This window comes from Oryzias latipes, chromosome 11 (assembly GCF_002234675.1).
Source record: "Oryzias latipes chromosome 11, ASM223467v1".
Taxonomy (NCBI): Eukaryota; Metazoa; Chordata; class Actinopteri; order Beloniformes; family Adrianichthyidae; genus Oryzias; species Oryzias latipes.
The window spans coordinates 815310-832831 of NC_019869.2; the positions used below are offsets into that span (position 1 = coordinate 815310).

Sequence of the window (17522 nt, forward strand, 5' to 3'; positions counted from 1 at the left end):
TTACACCGTAATGCAGCTAATATTACATATTTTTTAATTAAGGTCAGTTGATTAAAATAGTAAAACCACCTGTTCAGAAACAACTGGTGGAAACTATCATTTAGGGTAGGTCTTGTGCATTTTCAGAGATGCTTTTTAATGTGCAATGTCCATGTGTAAAACAAACAAGCACATAAACAAAAACAACATTTTATCATAATCATCAAAACCAAGCAGTACGTTTCCACTAGAAAACGAATTCTGCGTGAATATAATCAAACTCAAATTAAGCTTCTATTATTTTTTGAGTTCCTACATGTTTCTATAATAACAAATACAATGTTTTATTGATAAACCTCTGAAGTGATGCCTCTGAGCGCAGCAGCACTATATCTTGCGGTGTATTACGGTGATTTGGACATTCACAAGTGTAAATATGGCAACAAAAAAAATCAACATTTCAGGTTTTTCAGAAAGAAATGATACTTTATGTAAATAATATTCAATCCTGCACTAACAGAAAGGCTGTTGGAACATTTGAAACTTTAACAGATTCCTTTAACTTTATGATTTCTATTTTCTGCTTTTATTGCTATAATTATGGTTTGTTTTGACATTTTTGTTAATTTCGCTGGCAAATGTGAAAATTTTGTCTTTTGCACATAGTATGGAATGTCAATGTTTGGCATTTTGTATTTGCAGTATTTGTTAATAAAGTTTATTGAAAAAGTATTTTGGACTTCCGGAAACAGCGCCCCTGCTGGTCAAAAAGAGAACCGCTTGTTGTGACCGGAGCGATGCGTCCTTTCCTTTATCAGGTAAATTGATATGCATCGATCAGATTTCCTGAATTTAAATTAGCTTGATGGTTTTTCTGCGGAAGAACATTTAAATGATAATAAGCAATAACCGTGTTTCAACAGAGAGTCAGCAAACGGGCTAACGAGGTGAGTCACGCGGGTTAGCTCGCTCGCGGCATAGCTGTCCGGAGGTAAACAAACATCATGGCGGAGTCGTCGCCTCTGTCGGGCGTCAACGTGGTGCTGGTGATGGCGTACGGGAGTCTGGTGAGTCCGCGGCGCGGGGCGACGCCGCTTGTGGCGGAGGGGAAGCTAACGTCCCGCCGCTCCGTCCGCAGGTCTTCGTGCTCCTCTTCATCTTCGTCAAAAGGCAGATCATGCGCTTCGCCATGAGGTCCCGCCGCGGGCCGCACGCGCCCATCGGTCACAACGCGCCGAAGGTCAGGACAGGTGACCCGAGCGGCCCACAGGTGCGTCGGTCCGGAATAAACGCGCGGATCTGCCTCTTTTTCAGGGTCTGAGGGAGAAAATCGACTTCAGCCTGGCGAAGGTCCAGGAGATCCGCTTCGAGCCGCGCCTGCTGTCGGAGGAAGACGACCGGCTGCTGCCCCGATCTCACATCAGTGCGTCCCTGAAAGCACATTCTGGGGTTCCCTGCCTCCTAATGTTCTAAAAGTCCGCTTTTCTTCCCCTTTTAAAGGTTGTTATAACTATCTGTTCCGAATGAAAGCTCTGGACGCCATCCGGGACTCTGGTGAGTTGACGTGATCGCAGATTTAAAGCATCAAAGCGCAGAAATGTTAGGAAATAACAGACACTACTTATTGAAATGTCAACACATCTCCAACATTGAAATTTGTGATCTTCTTCAATACATTAACAGTCTGACTACAAACTTTATTAATCCCATAATAATCCCTTCTTACATAACTCTGATAATAGCACTAAAAATACATATCCCAGAATGCAGTTGGTCCTTTTCTTTCATTACAAAAACACATCGTATTATTTGGAGCCGTTTCTGGTGATAATTTATCTGATTTGGGATTTAATATACTATTAATATCTGGGAGCAGATTCTTAAGAAATCAAACTGTTATTTAATACATTTCATAAAAAAGATCTTTTTATATTTTCAATCACTGAAGTTTGTGAAAAATGAAAATGTTTTCATCAAAGATAACATTCTGTGTGACAATCCCTAGTATTGTTTTATATTATGACATTTGCATTAGGCTACAATTCTAGTTTTATTATTTTCTTCATTTGTTTTTCTTTCTGTTCTATTCATGTGAACGTGTCCGTCATCTTCTGAAGTTCTAGTATAAAATCTCCACAGCAGTTTGTCAATCTCCTTCCTGTTCCTGTCAGAGGGCAGGTGTAACCACACCTTCAGAAAACCCGAAGGACCTCCGTCTCCTCCGCTCGCTACTCTGTCGGCCTTTGGTTGTTGCCAAGCAACAGCAGCTGATTGTGTAAACAATGCGGCCGCAGACCGCCGCAGACCCAGAACCAGTGGGAAACGGTAGCAGCAGGCAGCCACTGCACTCATTATGCGTAAAAAAAGTCCATGTTTGTGAAAAACGGGTTAATAATAAGAGAGGAAAAATACAAAATAAAGGTATCCTGCTGTGGCATTGGTTAAAAAAAAGACGGTAACTTTGGCTGAATTCTGTAAAAGTATTTACTGCACTACTGCTTTTCAGGTTCTGGTGTTCCGTTGCTTTGATCCTTCACACATTTTCTTTGCACCGTGATGGCGATCAGGCGTCACGGTTTCCCCACGGCGGGATCAATCAAACTCCTCTCATCTCCCATAGCGACTCAGCTTCATCCTGTCGTTTTTCGCCCACCAGGAATTCCGCTGCAGGACATAAGCCGCAACCCCAGCGGCTTTACGGGTCGGAACTTCAGGAATTGGCTGCTGGAGCTGCGGAACTCCCACTCCCTGATCAAAAGCAGCCGCAGCGCGCTCATCGACCGCCTGCTGGAGGGGTACGACGACGCTCGCCATGGAACGGGGGTCGGTAAACGCGGCGTGATGTGGGAAATGATGACAGGGGGGTTTCGGCTGTCCTGAGGTGACGGTGGTTCTTTCCTCGTAGGTGTTCGGGGAGGCCGAGTTTCTGGAATACCAGCAAGCTCTTAACGAACTGGCTGAAGTGTAAGTGTTGCCGGGCAGGTTAAGGATGTTTTCATGACCCCAGCTGAAATCTCTGTCGTCCCCCAGGGTGAAGGCCTATTCCAGTAACACCAGCCTGGACCAGTTCCACCAGTCGGCAGCTAAAGACCTGACGGGGTCCCCCGTCCGTGGCGCCCCGTCCACCATCCAGGTGACCTACCTGCCCTCCGCGGGCCAGCGCAGCAAGAGGCCCAAACACTTCCTGGAGCTGAAGAGCTTTAAGGACAACTACAACACTCTGGAGAGCACGCTGTGAACCCCGACTGAGGGGGCACGGGCGGCGGTGCGTTCAAGGACATCCCAGAAGCTGTAAATTTGACTTTTAGAGGAGCTTTACTATCCGGAGGAAAGCGGCTCCGTATGCTGGTATTTTTTTTAAATGTTCTGTTTTTTTGTTCAGAAAACTGAATTGCTTTAACGTACATTTAGACTTATATTATGAAGGGGAAAAAATTCAGAAGAGGAATTTTTTTGTTTGTTTTTGTTTGAAACAGCTTGATATTTATTTTTGGTGTTAACTTATTTAATTAATGCTGATGACTTATTTTGTTTGTATTTCATTAAACTATGTTTTAAAGAATCCATTAAATTATGTTTAAATGTTAATTTTTGGAGCTTTGTCTGCTCAATGGAAAAATAAAATACATCCTGTATCCACTAGGTGGCACTGCAAGGCTTTAAAATAAAAAAGACCTGAACAATTAAAGACACTTGAAATTACACCTATACTTATGTATTTTTGGTTTTAAAAAGGTTTATTCTAAATTTATCATGAAATACTTGCAACCAAACTTCAAAGTACTGAAAATTTAAATCACAGTAAATTAGGATTTTGTTGATTTAAAGTGAAACCCAATCCGAGCTAATTATTCACAACACTCTCCGACAGAAAGTCCACGCTACCGTTCTGATGTGTTAAATATATTTATATTAGAACGTACTCAGTTTTTGATAAATAATTAAATGTCATGACCTTCATTGCTCATAGATTAACCAATCCCTACAGAGAACCAGGAGAGGGAACCAGAACTGCGCAGAATCCAACTTTATGGCGTTCAGACGCGTCCTGCTGCAGCTCTCGGGTGTAAAACCTTTAGGAGGCAATAATTCTGCAGATTCTGCTCAACTGAGAGAAACATCTAAGAACATCGATGTTTCCATGCAGGAAAAAACGCCGTTCATCCTTTCTGGGAAACACTGTGAGCCGTTGTCCTGGAAGTGTCCATCATTTTCATTCCTGGCCTGCAGAACCAGAACTGTCGGGGTTCTTGCAGAACCGATTCAGAGTCTGAAGGCTGGAAGAGTCTGCCAGAGTTCCAGCCGCACAATGACAGCGTCTTCATCGCCATGCGTCCTCTTCAGGACTTCCTGCTGTTCTGGATTCAGGCGACCGCCTGCAGCTCTGCTGAAGCAGGACTGCGGGCGGATAAATACATATTTACAGGGGTCATCTCTGCGGCCGCTGCTCCAGTCAGGACCGGATCTCAACCACTTTGATGAAGGGCAGAGGTTTGCTGGTCTGTGTGGTCGGTGTCAGGGGTTTGCTGCACCGACAGAAAACCACACGTTAGTTCATCGTTCAGGTGATTTATGAGGAGGGAGGCAGAAACAGGTAAGTGCCCGCTCACCTGTAGACGACCTCTGGCTTGTTCTCAGCGGGAGGAGGAGGAGGAGGCTGCTGTCCGTTCAGGAAGAAGTCCATGTGATCATGAAGTTCTCGGTTCTGCAGACAGGAACCAGGTGAAGGGGTTAACTCCCACACCTGATGTCATCGCTGAACACAACTTTAGGTAGAAGTCGGACATTCAGGTCAAAACCATTATTTGAAAAGCAAAACACAAAAACAACAAAGTTGAGTGTCATGAAATGTCTTTCAAGTAAAGCAGCAGCAGCTTCACTCAGAAGAAGCTTCTCTTGGATTCAGTAATGACATCAAACACAGATGATTGGATTCTGCCGACCTCGGCGTCCAGGAACGCCACCCTCTCCTCCAGATCCCGGATGACCCGATCTCTGTCCTGCAGCATCGTCTTTGAGTTCTGCACCTGGAAGACGCACAAACGTGTGACGTGACAGCAGAGCTCCAGAAATCCTGGAGCTTCTTCCAGAACGCAGAGGATCTCATCTTCCTGCTGCGTCTCCGTGGGCCCTCGGGGGTGGGGGGCTCATTTGCATGTTGTGAAGCACCTCTGTACCTGTTCAATCATGTTGCGAACCTTCCTCTGATGACTCTTCAGCATGTCATCGAGGAGACGATTCTTCTCCTTCAGGACAGACGCCTCCTCTGCACGCCTGCAGACAAACGCCAGGAGCGTCTGACTCAGGACATTCCAGGAAACATCTCATCTCTATCAAATGGCGCAGAACTTTCAGGTTGAATGTTGACCTCCTTCCTCCTCACCTCTGCTCCTCCTCCTCGTTTGCTTTCAGCTTCAGCAGCTCCGCCTCCTTCTCAGCCACCCTGTCTTTGAGGTGGCTGCTCTCCTCCGCCATGCTCTGCAGCAGCCTCTGCAGCTCCTCCACCTGCTGCTCCTTCTGCTTGGACTCCTGCTCCGCTTTCCGCAGCCGCTCTGTCCGTTCAGCCAGAAGAGCCCGGAGCTGGTTGGACTCCGCCTGGAGGAAGGAGCGCGGCGTGAGGCCTGAGGCTCCGTACGCATGTATACAGTGGTGGAACCGGGCCGGGCAGAGGACCAGAGACGTGTCCAGACTCGCAGCAGAAACGCTGACATGTTAGCCACAAACGGAACCACACCTGCAGTCTGTCCGTCTCCTCCTGATGCTGCTTCTCCACCTCCTTCAGCCGGCCGTAGAGGCGTCCGCTGACCTCCTTGAGCTTCCCGCTCTCCTGCTCGTCATCCCCAACCTGACAGCGAGGAGAGAACGACACGTCCAATCAGGCTCAGCGTCACTGAAGCGAGCAGGAGGAGGTTCACAGGACAGAGGAGGACGTGAAGCGGTGGAGATGCTCCTGTTTTAGCTCCTGTTAGGAGGACAGAAGAGTCCTCCTCCCAGACAAACGTTGACATTTTGAGGTAAACGCTCAGCCGCCTCTCTGCCTGCTACAGACAAGCTTTAGCGTTCCAGCAAACATGCAGACGAATGCAGAGAGATGTAACAGAAGAGCTGAATGTAACCCAGCCGGTGAGGAGGAGGAGGAGCCTCTGCAGCAGCAGGAGGAAGAGAGGAGGAGGCTGAACCTGCAGCACTTTATTTCATTAACAAATGATAAGCTTTGAATAAAACCTAAAGACATTCAAATGAGAAAGTCTTACATGAGCATCAGAGACCGCAGCGTCAGCGGAAACAGGCGGGACGCCATCAGGCATCACTCTGAGGCCGCCAGCTGGAACCTGAGGAGAGACGAAGGTCACTTCCTGTTTTTTTTTTAGTGAGAAAAAACACAAACAAACAACAGGGATTTGTAGTTTCTCACTGTTTACGGTGAAAGTTTGACTTTTCTTTGTGAATTTAGAAACAGATCGAAAGTTAGAGACTAGTTATAGAACATGATGCAGCGCTGTGACAAATGCAACCACCAGGGGGCAACGATCTGTGTCCCAAGTCTGGGTAAATTCAGAAGGTTGAGTCTGGAAGGAGGGATCAGGAGAACGGAAGGGGAGGACCAGGAAGAGGAAGGAAAAAAGAGAGAGGGAGAGGAGGAAGGTGTGTTGGATGACGGAATGGAAAGCATGAAGGTGGAGGACTCCGTCCAACAACATCGAATCCATCCACTGATCAACTGTTCCAAACCGGAAACAAGAAAAACCATTAAATGTAAAGCGCAGATCAAAGTGGTGGGAGGGGGAGGAGTCTAGATCAAATTTGTGGGAGGAGTCTAGCTAAGATCAAAGTGGTGGTAGAGGGAGGAGACTAGTGTAGAGCAAATTGGTGGGAGGAGAAGAGGGAGGAGTCTAATTAAAAACATCAACTACTTTCTTTAGTCTGTTTCAAAATTATTTGTTATTTTTTTTCGTTTTCGTGTCAAACCTATTTAAAGATTTGGTTTGATTAACTTAAACCTGAAGCAGGTGACCCGTCTGGCTGTTGGGAGGGGCAGTTTGTTTTTACCCCTGCCCTACATAAACGTGCTCTGATGCCCCCAGAACTGCCCACAGACTGCATGTGTGCTGCGTCTCGCTGTATTTCTGTGTTTGCTGGCGGCGGTCTTTAGTGTGCGTTCCCCCCCCCCCCCACCTGCACAGGTGTGATGGAGGTAATGGCAGACCATTGGGACAAATAACTACGGCAACTAGAAACTGTTCTGCCATTCAAAGGAGGGTAAGGTGCTGTGCAGCAGCGTCCAGCCGGCTTCAGCTGAACTTTCTGATGGGAGTCCTCAACGCACCTTGTTGTTGTTGTTGTTGTTGTTGTTGTTGTTGTTGTTTTGTCTGGCTGCCATCTGCTCCCTCAGAGTCTTCAGACAGTATCTCACCTGAGCACAAAGCACAGAGCGTCAGTGCAGGTCTGCAGGTTTCTGCGTCCGAGTCCCGGCTCCCCCTGAAGACCACTGACCTCCTGAACCTCCGACTCCTCATCTGACAGCATTCTGACGCTCTCGGGCCTCCTGAGGCGCGACCCCAGAAAGACCTTGGTGTCAACAACACAGGAAGGCGTTACGCTCCCACAGTCCTCACCAACTCAGCATTTCAGCACCCTCACCTTGATGACGTCAGCGGCTCCTCCTGCAGGACGGGTGACGTTGGGTGTCAGCGTCTGCTTCTGAAGACTCTGTGGAAGAACGACCGCGATGCTGCTCTCCTGCTTTTGATAGAAAAAAAGAGTCACGTGTGTGAAGAACCAGAGTTCTGTAACCACGGTTCCTTGAATCCCGGATGACTGCCAGAGGTCCCGTTCTCGTGAGAAGACTTTGGGACCGCGCTCCTGGTGCCACTTGACTATACAGCCTCGCGTGGGCCACCTGGAGGTCACAGGTAAATTCTGCGCCAGAAGGATCCTCTGGCGGTCAGGAGGGATGAAATAGAACCAGAGGAAGGTTCTGGACGGGGTACCTGGTGTCTGGGCGGTTCTGAGGGGCAGAGAAGCGGTTCCTGAGTCTGCATGGGGACAAAAAGACAGAGGAAGTCAGCAAAGCTGGAGCTGAAAGTCAGGAACAAGAAGGTTTTCTAGAAAGTTCTGAGGCTGCTTCATGCCTGAAGCCGAGCATGTCACCATTGGTTGTTTTGCGGGCTGGCTGTGACTCCGCCCACTCACCTATGGATAAAGCTGCCGGCAGTTTGCCGCGTTTAAGGAACATTCTGTCTTCAGATGTTGCTCTAAGCCCAGCTCTCTGTGCCTCTGCATGTTTTGTTAAATTCCTGGGTCCGTGTTTTTATCTCTGCTTGCGGTTCTTTCCTGCACCTGCGTTCTTCTCCCCCGTTTACCTGACAGAGACGGAGCAACCACACCTGAAGGGTTTTCCAGCCTGGATCTGCTCGTTCTGACCAAATCAGTAAGAAAACACGGATCGTTTGGGAAATAAAAGCAGTTCAAACTCAGAACATCCTTCACTCCCGGCTTCATCCGTCTCCCAGGGAACCGACACGGGAATCTTTGGTCACGCCTTCTTTTAAAACCATTAGCAAACCAGAAATTCAGGAGAATGATGTCATGAATAGATGTTGTTTACTGCAGTGCAGCTTCCGTAAAGGGACGCATTGATGGGACATGCATGAGGATCCTGCTCCAGAGGAGGGGTTTTGGTCTGTAAATCCTCATGGATCTGAGGAACTGAAATGCCTTCATCTGGATCCCCACCTTCCTCCTGTGTCTGTGCATTTGTGTGCAGGTTTGCGTGCGTGTTCTTGTGTTGTGGTTTAACCGTATAACGTTGCAGTGAGTCAGTGGTTGAACCTGTGAGTCCGGATCAGTTCTTCTTTTTAACGGTTGTTCACTGGAACACAGAAACCACAAACGAGTTTCTGATCATCGGTTTCCAGCTGACTGATGATGAAGTCAGAACCGTTTCATCGCTGACGTCCTGCAGGTGCAAACAGGAAGCAGTGCTGGTTTCCTGCCGTCTCATCTCCTGCCAGACAGGTATTCTTATGAGGGGGGGGCTCCACCATCCCTACAGATGTTCCCCTTTCCCTCCACGTTCCTCCTCTGCTTGACCCAAAAGATGCAACCGAACCTGGACTGGCCGTCACTGCCACACCATCATGATCTGCAGGATGTGGACGGCTTCAGGTTTCATCCATGAACGTTCTGCTCCTCTCTTTGAACGGCTCAGTAACATCCGGGTTTCATGGCTGCTCGTGCTGCAGCACATTCAGACGCCAAAATTAGACGCGATGCTTCCTCTGCTTTGATGCGTTCGTGTGAGGACTCTTCACAGAGCGTCACGTGACGGACTCTTTAGACGCACATAAAGGAACATCTGCCTCCGTTGTTGAAGCCAAGAGTCATGCCCCTCTAGGTCTGTCCAATCAGCTCAGGAACCGCTTCAGTTTGACATGACGGGGCGCATTCTGCAAGGACAAGAGCCCTTTAAGTCTTTCCAGCAGAACAGATAAGATCAGCGCCGCCGGCTGAGCAGCATGAGTGAAAAAAGCCTCCCAAGTTTGAAGCCATGCGATGCAGATGGAGCCGGAAGCACGCTGAGCGTCCTCACAGCTTAATGGTTTGATAGGGAGGGACGTGTCGGAACAGAAACCTGGTTTTGGTAATGACATTTAGAAAACGGTAGAGCTGGGGATGCGGTTATCAGTCCACCAAAGCTGCACAGATGGTTGTATTTCTGCCTCATGCCACCCCGTCCCGGCCTGATGGAGTCAAACCATCGTCTAAGGATCACACTCACTCCAGTTCTCATCTACAGTCAGAGGCTCATATACTGGTGGAAATGGACGAACCGTAACGATCAGCGATGTTCCTACTGACCACATGTCTAAAAGTCTGCTGGAGAGGTTCTGGAGTCCCAAACACGCCCCACAAAACCAGAACCGGCACCTTTCCACCCGATCTGGAAGCTTCCAAATATTCTGATTTCAGCAAGGCTTTCTTTTCCAATCCGTGTTGGGATTCAGAGCTGCAGGACGGTGGAAGGAGTCTGCAGCCTGAAGCACAGGTTGGTATTTATCTGAACTTTTGGCTCTTTGTACAGACTTCTCTCTAGTTCTGGTTTGGATCGGTGGTCCGGACTCCCTCCTCAAAGCCTGGAGGCTCCGTCTTCAGATTCCCTGCTGGATCAGACCACACAGTTCTGTGCACGAGAGCGTGCACGTCACACCATGTTCCCAAAGCCATGGAGCTGTTCACAGATTTATTACCGACGGAAGTCGTGAAACCAGCAATTTAGGGTTTAGGACTCGCCGAGTGGAATTTCTTATGACCTGAAGCAGATTTGTGTCAGAAATCTGTGAAACTCGAGACCCAGAATGCAATTCTTCCAATAAATAAAACGTAACTGAAACACAGAAGAGAAAGTAAAGCCTAACGGATTTAGACATGTTTCCAACCCAAATCCTTCATCTTTATCCAGACAAACCCAAATAAAACCAGAAACCACAAAGTTCGTACAAACCAGAGGGAACAACCGCAGAACCACAGACCGCCTCTCCAGCCTCAGGGATCAGCACCAAACAGCCTCACAAAGTCCAAACCTGAGCAGTCCGGAGATGATCGGCCCGCCAGGATCCAGGCGCTCTCTGAGTGACTCAGCGTGGGTGAAGCTGTTTGCCTTTCAGGGCGGGGCGAGGCTCCAGCCGCCGCCCAGCCCATCCTCCTCGGGTTACAGAGCTGCAGTGCCAGTCCAAGCAGCAGCCTGATGCTGCTGGTGGAGCAGAGGTTTCCTCTGAAACTGCGTTTGTTTATGACCTGATAACTGCATCCAGCGAGGTGAGGAGGTCAGAACCTGGGCAGGTAGCAGAGCTGTGAGGAATGTGTCCTGCAGGTGGATGACGTCAGAGCGATGGATGAAGCCTGGTTATGTAACGGCGGCAGAGGGAGAGTCCTCAAAGTAAACAGTCAAACTGAAGCCAGAGCTCTTCGTGTTCCTGCTTGTTCTGCGGGATTCAGACCGAATGTGCGTCTCCACTTTCAGACTTTCATCTTTTAATGGCGCTCTTCCGTTTTTATTTATCCAATGACGTTCATCATTTGTTATTTATTTTAGCGTTTTATTCAAACAGGCAGGAGGCAAAACTGCAAGAAACAGATTTGATATTTACAAAAGGTGTGTTTGTTTGTTAGGCAGCTCTAAAACAGCTGATAGATTCTGTCAATCACAGTGTGGAGCTGCAAAAGGGGTTTGGATCCGATTTGGGGTTTGGATTTGAATTTAGTGTCCTGTGGAGTCCTGCATGAACGTTTGACTGATTGGATTTGAAACCAACAGAAATCCAGTTTTAGAATCAGCATTAAATCTTCCAGAAGAGGTCCGTTTCTGCTCTTTGGTTTGGGTTTTTGGAGACGTCTCCTCGGTTCTGTTGTCCCGTCAGTCAGATCGGGTTTAGCCGTCCTGACCGTGTCAAAGACCCGCTCTGAAGAAGATTCAGTTTTTGGTGTCTTTTTCTGATGATGGAACACACACATTATGAAGAGTTTAGCTTACAATTACGTTCTGAGCTTTTCTTGTTCAAATGAATCAGGAAAAGATGAAAAGGAAAAATAAGTTTGTAAAGGATTGCAAGTGTGGCGTAGAAAATACGCTGGGCGGGGCCAAAGTATCTCTGCCCCGCCCCTTTCTGATCATCCACATGCAGACAAATGCATCCATGAACGTCTTTGTTTTCCTGGTCTGAGCTGGAATCTGGATCAGAACTGGACAGATGGATGGATGGATCTGATACTGCCGTCGTTTTTGCACCGCTAATGTTAGCTTGGGGGTGGGAGGGCTGTAAGCTAGTGGGAGAAAGAGTAACAAACGGATGATGGGATATCAGCGGAGGGATATTTCCACGCCTCCAGCCCCGCCCACAACTCAGAGGGGAATTTCTAATGAACTCCTGCTGCTCTGCAGAAACTATGTCCTAGAAACCGACAGGTTTTTGGATTTAGGCTAAAAATGATGAAAAGACCACCGCTAACGCGTTGAAAACGACGATGGGAGTGGGACTTCAGAGCTTTTAAACATCAAATTTTCCATTTTTCAATGTCAGTTCATCCTTTTTGCTCCATAGTTTCTGTCATGTTTCATATTTATTTATGAGATGTTAAAGTTTCTGAAGCCAAACCGGTCTCCTTCAGGACCGGTTCCTGACAGAGTCCAGAAAGTACTAGTAACTGTTGTCATGTTGTATTACAAAAATATATGTATAACATTTGTTTTAGCAAAGACAGTGAAAGAAATGTGAGAAACACAAACATACAATTTTTTTTTTAAATCTTTCTGATCCAAATGAATCCAAAACATGAACACTAAAATGCTAAATAACATAAACGTCTGTCACATGAAAACGTTTATTCAGCTTTTTGGACCTTCATGGATCAGAGACGATAAACTTCCAATGTTTGGTGTTTTGGGTTCCTCAGCTCGGAGTTATGATGACGGCAAACATGAAACACAAAACCGCCTCAGTTCTTCTCTGAACATGGAAATACCCGGATCCTGGGCAGGAACCACACAACAACCACCCTAAGCTGCTCACTGAAAAGACGTCCCCATTTAAACGTGTCCTTCTCCACAATGAGAGCAAAAATAGCAGGACGGCTTTTAGAAGGACTGAGGCGTCTCCTGCCATGAAAGAAAGAAACCACAACAGAACAATCCGGTTCTACAGACGCGGCAGAGCCGCTGAAATCCCCTGACGTTTGTTTCCACTCATTACAACCTAATGAGCCGCAGAACATCTATGAGAGCAGAGATGAAGAGCAGGAATACTCAACCAACCGGTCCGGCACATTCCTGCACCTCGCCGGATTCCTGCAGCAGACTAATGGTTATGCCGGAGAGTCGCCTCGGGGGAGAACTGAAGGGAGGCTTCGTTGAAGTCAAGAGGCGTTTAAAAACCAGGATTTCCCTCAAGGCTGCACTGAACCCAGAAATATTCAGAGTTTCTGAGCTTCATCGCTGATTCTGATGGGTTTCTGGATCTGTTGGGTTCTGATCTTTTATTTGACATCTGTGACCCCAGAGGTTCTTCATCTGAGAGAAACATGACGAACCTGTAGATTCTGGACCTCTGGATGACCCCAGAGGTCCAGAATCTACAGGTTCTTCATGTTTCTCCTCCTTTAGAGGTCTGGATGGAATAAAGGACCAGGACCAGGACCAGGACCAGGACCCCTCTCAGAATCACAGCAGATCTCAGGTCTAAAGCCGGTTGGACCTCTCAGTGTAACCTCAGCGCCGCAAATACATGCTGACATGGAAACGTCACTCACCCCCCTGGTTCTGGTTCTGGTTCCGGTTCCGTCCCCTCCTCCATTTTCCGCTGACAGCCGCCGGACGCCGCCGCTCATCTTCTCATCACAGAGTGAAGCCAAAGCAGAGGAGACTCAGTCAGAGCGGAGAGAAGTTCTGCTGAAGTTTGGACAACAATATGAGGAGGAGGAGCAGCAGGAGGAGGAGCAGGGGGAGGAGGAGCAGCAGGAGGAGGAGCAGGGGGAGGAGGAGCAGCAGGAGGAGGAGCAGCAGGAGGAGCAGGGGGAGGAGGAGCAGCAGGAGGAGGAGCAGGGGGAGGAGGAGCAGCAGGAGGAGGAGCAGCAGGAGGAGGAGCAGCGGGAGGAGGAGCAGCAGGAGGAGGAGCAGCAGGAGGAGGAGCAGCGGGAGGAGGAGCAGCAGGAGGAGGAGCAGGAGGAGGAGCAGCAGGAGGAGCAGCAGGAGGAGGAGCAGCAGGAGGAGGAGCAGCAGGAGGAGGAGCAGCAGGAGGAGGAGCAGGAGGAGGAGCAGCAGGAGGAGGAGCAGCGGGAGGAGGAGCAGCAGGAGGAGGAGCAGGAGGAGGAGCAGCAGGAGGAGCAGCAGGAGGAGGAGCAGCAGGAGGAGCAGCAGGAGGAGGAGGAGCAGCAGGAGGAGGAGCAGGAGGAGCAGCAGGAGGAGGAGGAGCTGGCTACCTTTTGTGCTGTTTGCAGCCGTACAGGAGCGTCACAAAAACAACAAAATATTCTATGTTTGGCATTTTGTATGTGCAATATTTGTTAATAAAGTTTATTTAAAAAGAGAACAACAAAACATGAGCTAAAGAGTTCATGAAAACGACGGTCTGACAGAGGTTCAGGGCCAGTTTACACACTTCTTTTTTTAAATAAATTATCACTTTAAAGTCCTAAATTTACAGGAAAAAAGTCATAATTGTTAAATTAGGAGAATAAAGTTGTTTATTTATGACTAGAAAAGTCGTAGGCTAAATTTATTGCTTTTTCTGGTAAATGTATGTGTTTTAGTCATAAACTTACGACAAAAAAATCATAAATTAATGAGAAAAACACTAAGTTGCTTTTATTGGAGACAAAGGAGCCTTTTGTGAAGCTTTATTTCTGGATAAGTTTCAGAAACAAAGAAATTCTGAAACTTTCAACGACTCAAAACTAAATGATTGTGGGTTTAGATGAAACCCACAATCAACAAAATGAAAGTTTTAGAAACTTGTTTTTACTTTAATGAGCCTTCATCCTTTTTCTCTTTTACCATATAAACAACTTTGCTGTAGAATCTGTTTCTTTTATTAAATAATGGAAAATGCACTTAAAAAAATACCAGATTACTGTTTACTTATTATTTCTGCCTTTACTCCATTTTGCATTTGAACTTATCGTGTTTTTATGGTCTATTTTGTATTTCTTCCTGCATTTGTTCCTTCTGCAGTGAGAAGTTGGCTTTTCTGGCGTTTGAATCCGTCTGAACAACAGTCTAACTGCAGACTGTTGTGCAGCAGAAGATCAGAAGATCAGTCTGTGCATCGTTTGGCTGACATATTAAAAATCTAAAGGTAAATAACTTCATTTATCTTTAGAGGAATCCCATGTGACTCGGCCTGCAAACCGCTGAACCACATGTACGCTGGGCTAAAGGTCTCATTCAGCCACGAAGCTCCAGCTACAATGTGTGTTTTTATCACCGGGTAAAGAAAAGCTAAATATAACAGGAAGTCAATTTACTTCATGAGACATAAGTAAACAAATTCACAACAATAGAAAATATAACAAACCACAAATTCTTCTTACAGTCTGACCTCAGAGGAGCTGAAGACTCCATTTCCCAGCAGCCCCTTGGTGTGAAGGCTCCTGATCCCCAGCATTCAGCCCCCCCCCCCGTTCGGTACCGCCGGGTTCTCCACCGGGCTTTGTCTGATCCCACTCAGCTTTGGTGGAAACTCGGTGACATCCGCTCTGACACAGCAGCCCAGAGCTGCTGTAAGCATCAGACAGTCGCCGTGACAACGTCAGAACATCCTTGAATAATTCAACTGCTCCCAAACATAAAAAAAGTCTATTTGGCTGAAAGCTGGAAAAACACAAACCAACTTTAAAATCCTGAGGAGTCGGCAAGAATGACGACATTTGAAGAAAACTGACAAAAATGGAAAGCCTGGAAACTTTGCAAAGACCGAAATGATTATTTTTTTTACTCCTCAATCTGTTGATTTGTTTCCAATGTTCCAAAACTCTGAAGTTCAGATCATTTCTTCTTATTCGTCACTTCCAGCAGTTCTCACAAACACGTCCTGACCATAAGAGCTGCCGTCATTTCCTACATTCACGCCGTTTCTCTGCATGGAAGCAGCTCGGACTGGATGAGTCTAAAGACATCAGTCAAGCATCTTTATGGTTCCATCACCCAAAGCGTCAGAGGAGGCGTGGCCTCTGCTCAGGCCACTGTCATTACAGTCAACCACCAGAGGATTGTGGGTGTTTGTACGACGCCGCTCAGCGTGAACCTGGCTGAGCTTTTGAGGAATTTCAGAAAAGTGGCGTTTTCGTTTGATGTGGTGGTCGCTCAGAAGATCCGGTCCGATGATCCAAACTTGTTCTGCGATGTTTGTCTCAATAAAGATTAGAGTTGTTTGAACAGCTTTTATGCCATTTGAACAGTTTCCAATGACTCCCAATTCCTGCAGGCCCTTCACCTTTGACCTCCTTATAGTGACTGTCAGTCGAGCCTGTGGGCTCTGTGGAGGAGCGGCCCGCCCTGACCTCTCATTCTGCCTCAGGTTGGTTTGACATAAGACGCGTTTAAACTTTCGTTAAAGCGGCTGTCAGTCGTCATTGCTGCCTGCAGCGTCTCTGGGTGGGAGGAGCGCTGCACGCCAGCAGATTTTTAACCACGGCGGTTCAGGGCCAGCAGGTTTCTGTGGAACCGGCAGGGCGGTGACGGGAGGCGTAGAGATGTTCTGAGTAGATCAAGCTGCTAAGTAAACCGCGCAGAGAAGAAAGGATAGAACAGACACGCATTTGGTCCAAAAACAACCAAATTCTGAAAACGCTTAAAGGAAACAGAATTTAACCAAACGTAAAACATGAAAGTCAAACCGTTGAAACAGAGTCAGAAACCAACAAACTAAATCCTCAGATAATTCATGTAAGAACAGTGAAGCCCATGAAAACGTTGGGCATAGATTCTGCTTTCATCCTGACTGCTGAGACGCTTCACTGCAGACGAGCGGCTCTGCAGACAGAAAAGAAGCAGAACTTTGGACCGACGGCAGAGTGGAAGTTCCAGTTGAGTGACAGCTGGGGCGCCGGCGCCTCTTTCCTCAGAAACCTCTGAACGTTACCGACATGCTGCAAGTTTGGAATTCCTCAGAACGTTGAAACGTCCCTTAGAAAAGTCTTTAGAAGAAGACGGAGAGATGCTGCTGGATCTGAATTCATGAACTAAAGTGAAAACAAAACCAAAAGCACGTTTATTAAACTGCCTTAAAGCCGAGTCACGCATTTCAAACACAGTTTGAGCACAGAGGCAGGATCTGCACACATTTTTCTTTTGGATGACCCGAAGGTTTCTGAGCGTTTGGTTCCGTCTTCGTCTTGGGTTTGGGCCCCTGTGATGGCAGAACCCGTCAGCCCATGCAGGCGGGGCAGAACGGTGCTTCAGGACGGGGCCACAGCCTAAAGACAATTCTGCATTTTTGTAGCCGCTCCCATCATCTTCTGATGCATTTTCCCAGCATTCCCGGTGTTTTTTTTTATAATGATGATGTCGTTTTTAGCCACAATCAAAAAACCTGTGTTGTTTCCTAGGACAGTTTCTGCAGAATAAAGAAATGGAGGGAATTTTAAGCTTAATTTTCTTTTTCTACATCCTCCATCATCAGAGTGAGTCTCTCATCGATGACATAAAGGTTCCTGTCGACAGTTTATCTGCTGACCTGCAGCAGCAAAATGAATGAAAGGTTTGAAACCAAAGTGTCGGGTCCAGATTTTACAGCCAGTGAGTCCATGTTTCCCATGAAAATTCAGCATCGAGTCTCGTTTTAAGCGAACCTTTGAGCTGAAATCCTCTTTTCTTGATGCTTTTAAACAGAGGACATGTTCTGAGGAGCTGCAACCTCATGAGGTAGAAAGAAAACCAGGAAACTTCATTCATTCATTCTTTTTTTTTTAAATGTAACCAAATCTTAATGGAAAATTCAGCAAACATTTTATACAAAAGTCCTTCCCAGCCTCAATAAAACAAATCAAAG

General features: G+C 47.1%; 4 protein-coding genes across 10 annotated transcripts in view; 2 read left to right on the forward strand and 2 right to left on the reverse strand.

Moving 5' to 3' along the window:
* The window catches only part of LOC105354996 (CD209 antigen-like protein E), a 686243-nt gene that overhangs the window by 127738 nt on the left and 540983 nt on the right, over positions 1 to 17522 (forward strand). The gene's annotated exons all lie outside the window — the stretch shown is intronic.
* On the forward strand, positions 712 to 3567 carry c11h1orf43 (chromosome 11 C1orf43 homolog). Its single transcript, XM_004073694.3, has 8 exons — positions 712 to 797; positions 903 to 1046; positions 1118 to 1219; positions 1294 to 1402; positions 1480 to 1533; positions 2636 to 2802; positions 2885 to 2943; positions 3010 to 3567. Exons 2-8 carry the CDS (start codon positions 984 to 986, stop codon positions 3215 to 3217), a joined length of 762 nt encoding a protein of 253 aa, XP_004073742.1. The 5' UTR covers positions 712 to 797; positions 903 to 983; the 3' UTR covers positions 3218 to 3567.
* LOC101158707 (tuftelin) lies at positions 3870 to 13413 on the reverse strand. 4 transcript variants are annotated; one of them, XM_023959697.1, is made up of 12 exons: positions 13285 to 13413; positions 7971 to 8015; positions 7621 to 7719; positions 7474 to 7548; positions 7307 to 7393; positions 6234 to 6311; positions 5714 to 5824; positions 5363 to 5574; positions 5157 to 5253; positions 4923 to 5006; positions 4590 to 4684; positions 3870 to 4505 (listed from the first exon to the last, which is right to left on the reverse strand). In XM_023959697.1, the coding sequence occupies exons 1-12, from the start codon at positions 13360 to 13362 to the stop codon at positions 4433 to 4435; spliced, it is 1134 nt and encodes a 377-aa protein (XP_023815465.1). In that variant the 5' UTR covers positions 13363 to 13413; the 3' UTR covers positions 3870 to 4432. The 4 variants fall into 4 exon arrangements, with proteins under 4 accessions (XP_023815465.1, XP_023815467.1, XP_011478915.1 ...); XM_023959699.1 differs by having other exon boundaries at positions 6234 to 6313; positions 7324 to 7393; positions 7621 to 7722; positions 13285 to 13412; XM_011480613.3 differs by having other exon boundaries at positions 7621 to 7722; positions 13285 to 13412.
* The window catches only part of LOC101158954 (cingulin), a 19482-nt gene continuing 18683 nt past the window's right edge, over positions 16724 to 17522 (reverse strand). For all 3 annotated transcript variants that reach the window (XM_023959685.1, XM_023959684.1, XM_023959683.1), the window contains exon 20: positions 16724 to 17522. This exon is cut by the window's right edge and continues 783 nt beyond it. The gene's annotated coding sequence lies outside the window, so the exon portion shown is untranslated.

Bases quoted from the DNA above. Each gene is read 5' to 3' on its own strand.
- c11h1orf43 (XM_004073694.3), top strand. From the start codon at position 984: ATGGCGGAGTCGTCGCCTCTGTCGGGCGTCAACGTGGTGCTGGTGATG. The intron at 1,047-1,117 runs GTGAGTCCGCGG...CTCCGTCCGCAG, and splicing joins TGATGGCGTACGGGAGTCTG to GTCTTCGTGCTCCTCTTCAT. The intron at 1,220-1,293 runs GTCAGGACAGGT...CCTCTTTTTCAG, and splicing joins TCGGTCACAACGCGCCGAAG to GGTCTGAGGGAGAAAATCGA.
- LOC101158707 (XM_011480613.3), bottom strand. From the start codon at position 13,362: ATGAGCGGCGGCGTCCGGCGGCTGTCAGCGGAAAATGGAGGAGGGGAC. The intron at 7,723-7,970 runs GTACCCCGTCCA...TTCTATCAAAAG, and splicing joins CAGAACCGCCCAGACACCAG to CAGGAGAGCAGCATCGCGGT. The intron at 5,007-5,156 runs GTACAGAGGTGC...TGCGTCTTCCAG, and splicing joins TTCGCAACATGATTGAACAG to GTGCAGAACTCAAAGACGAT.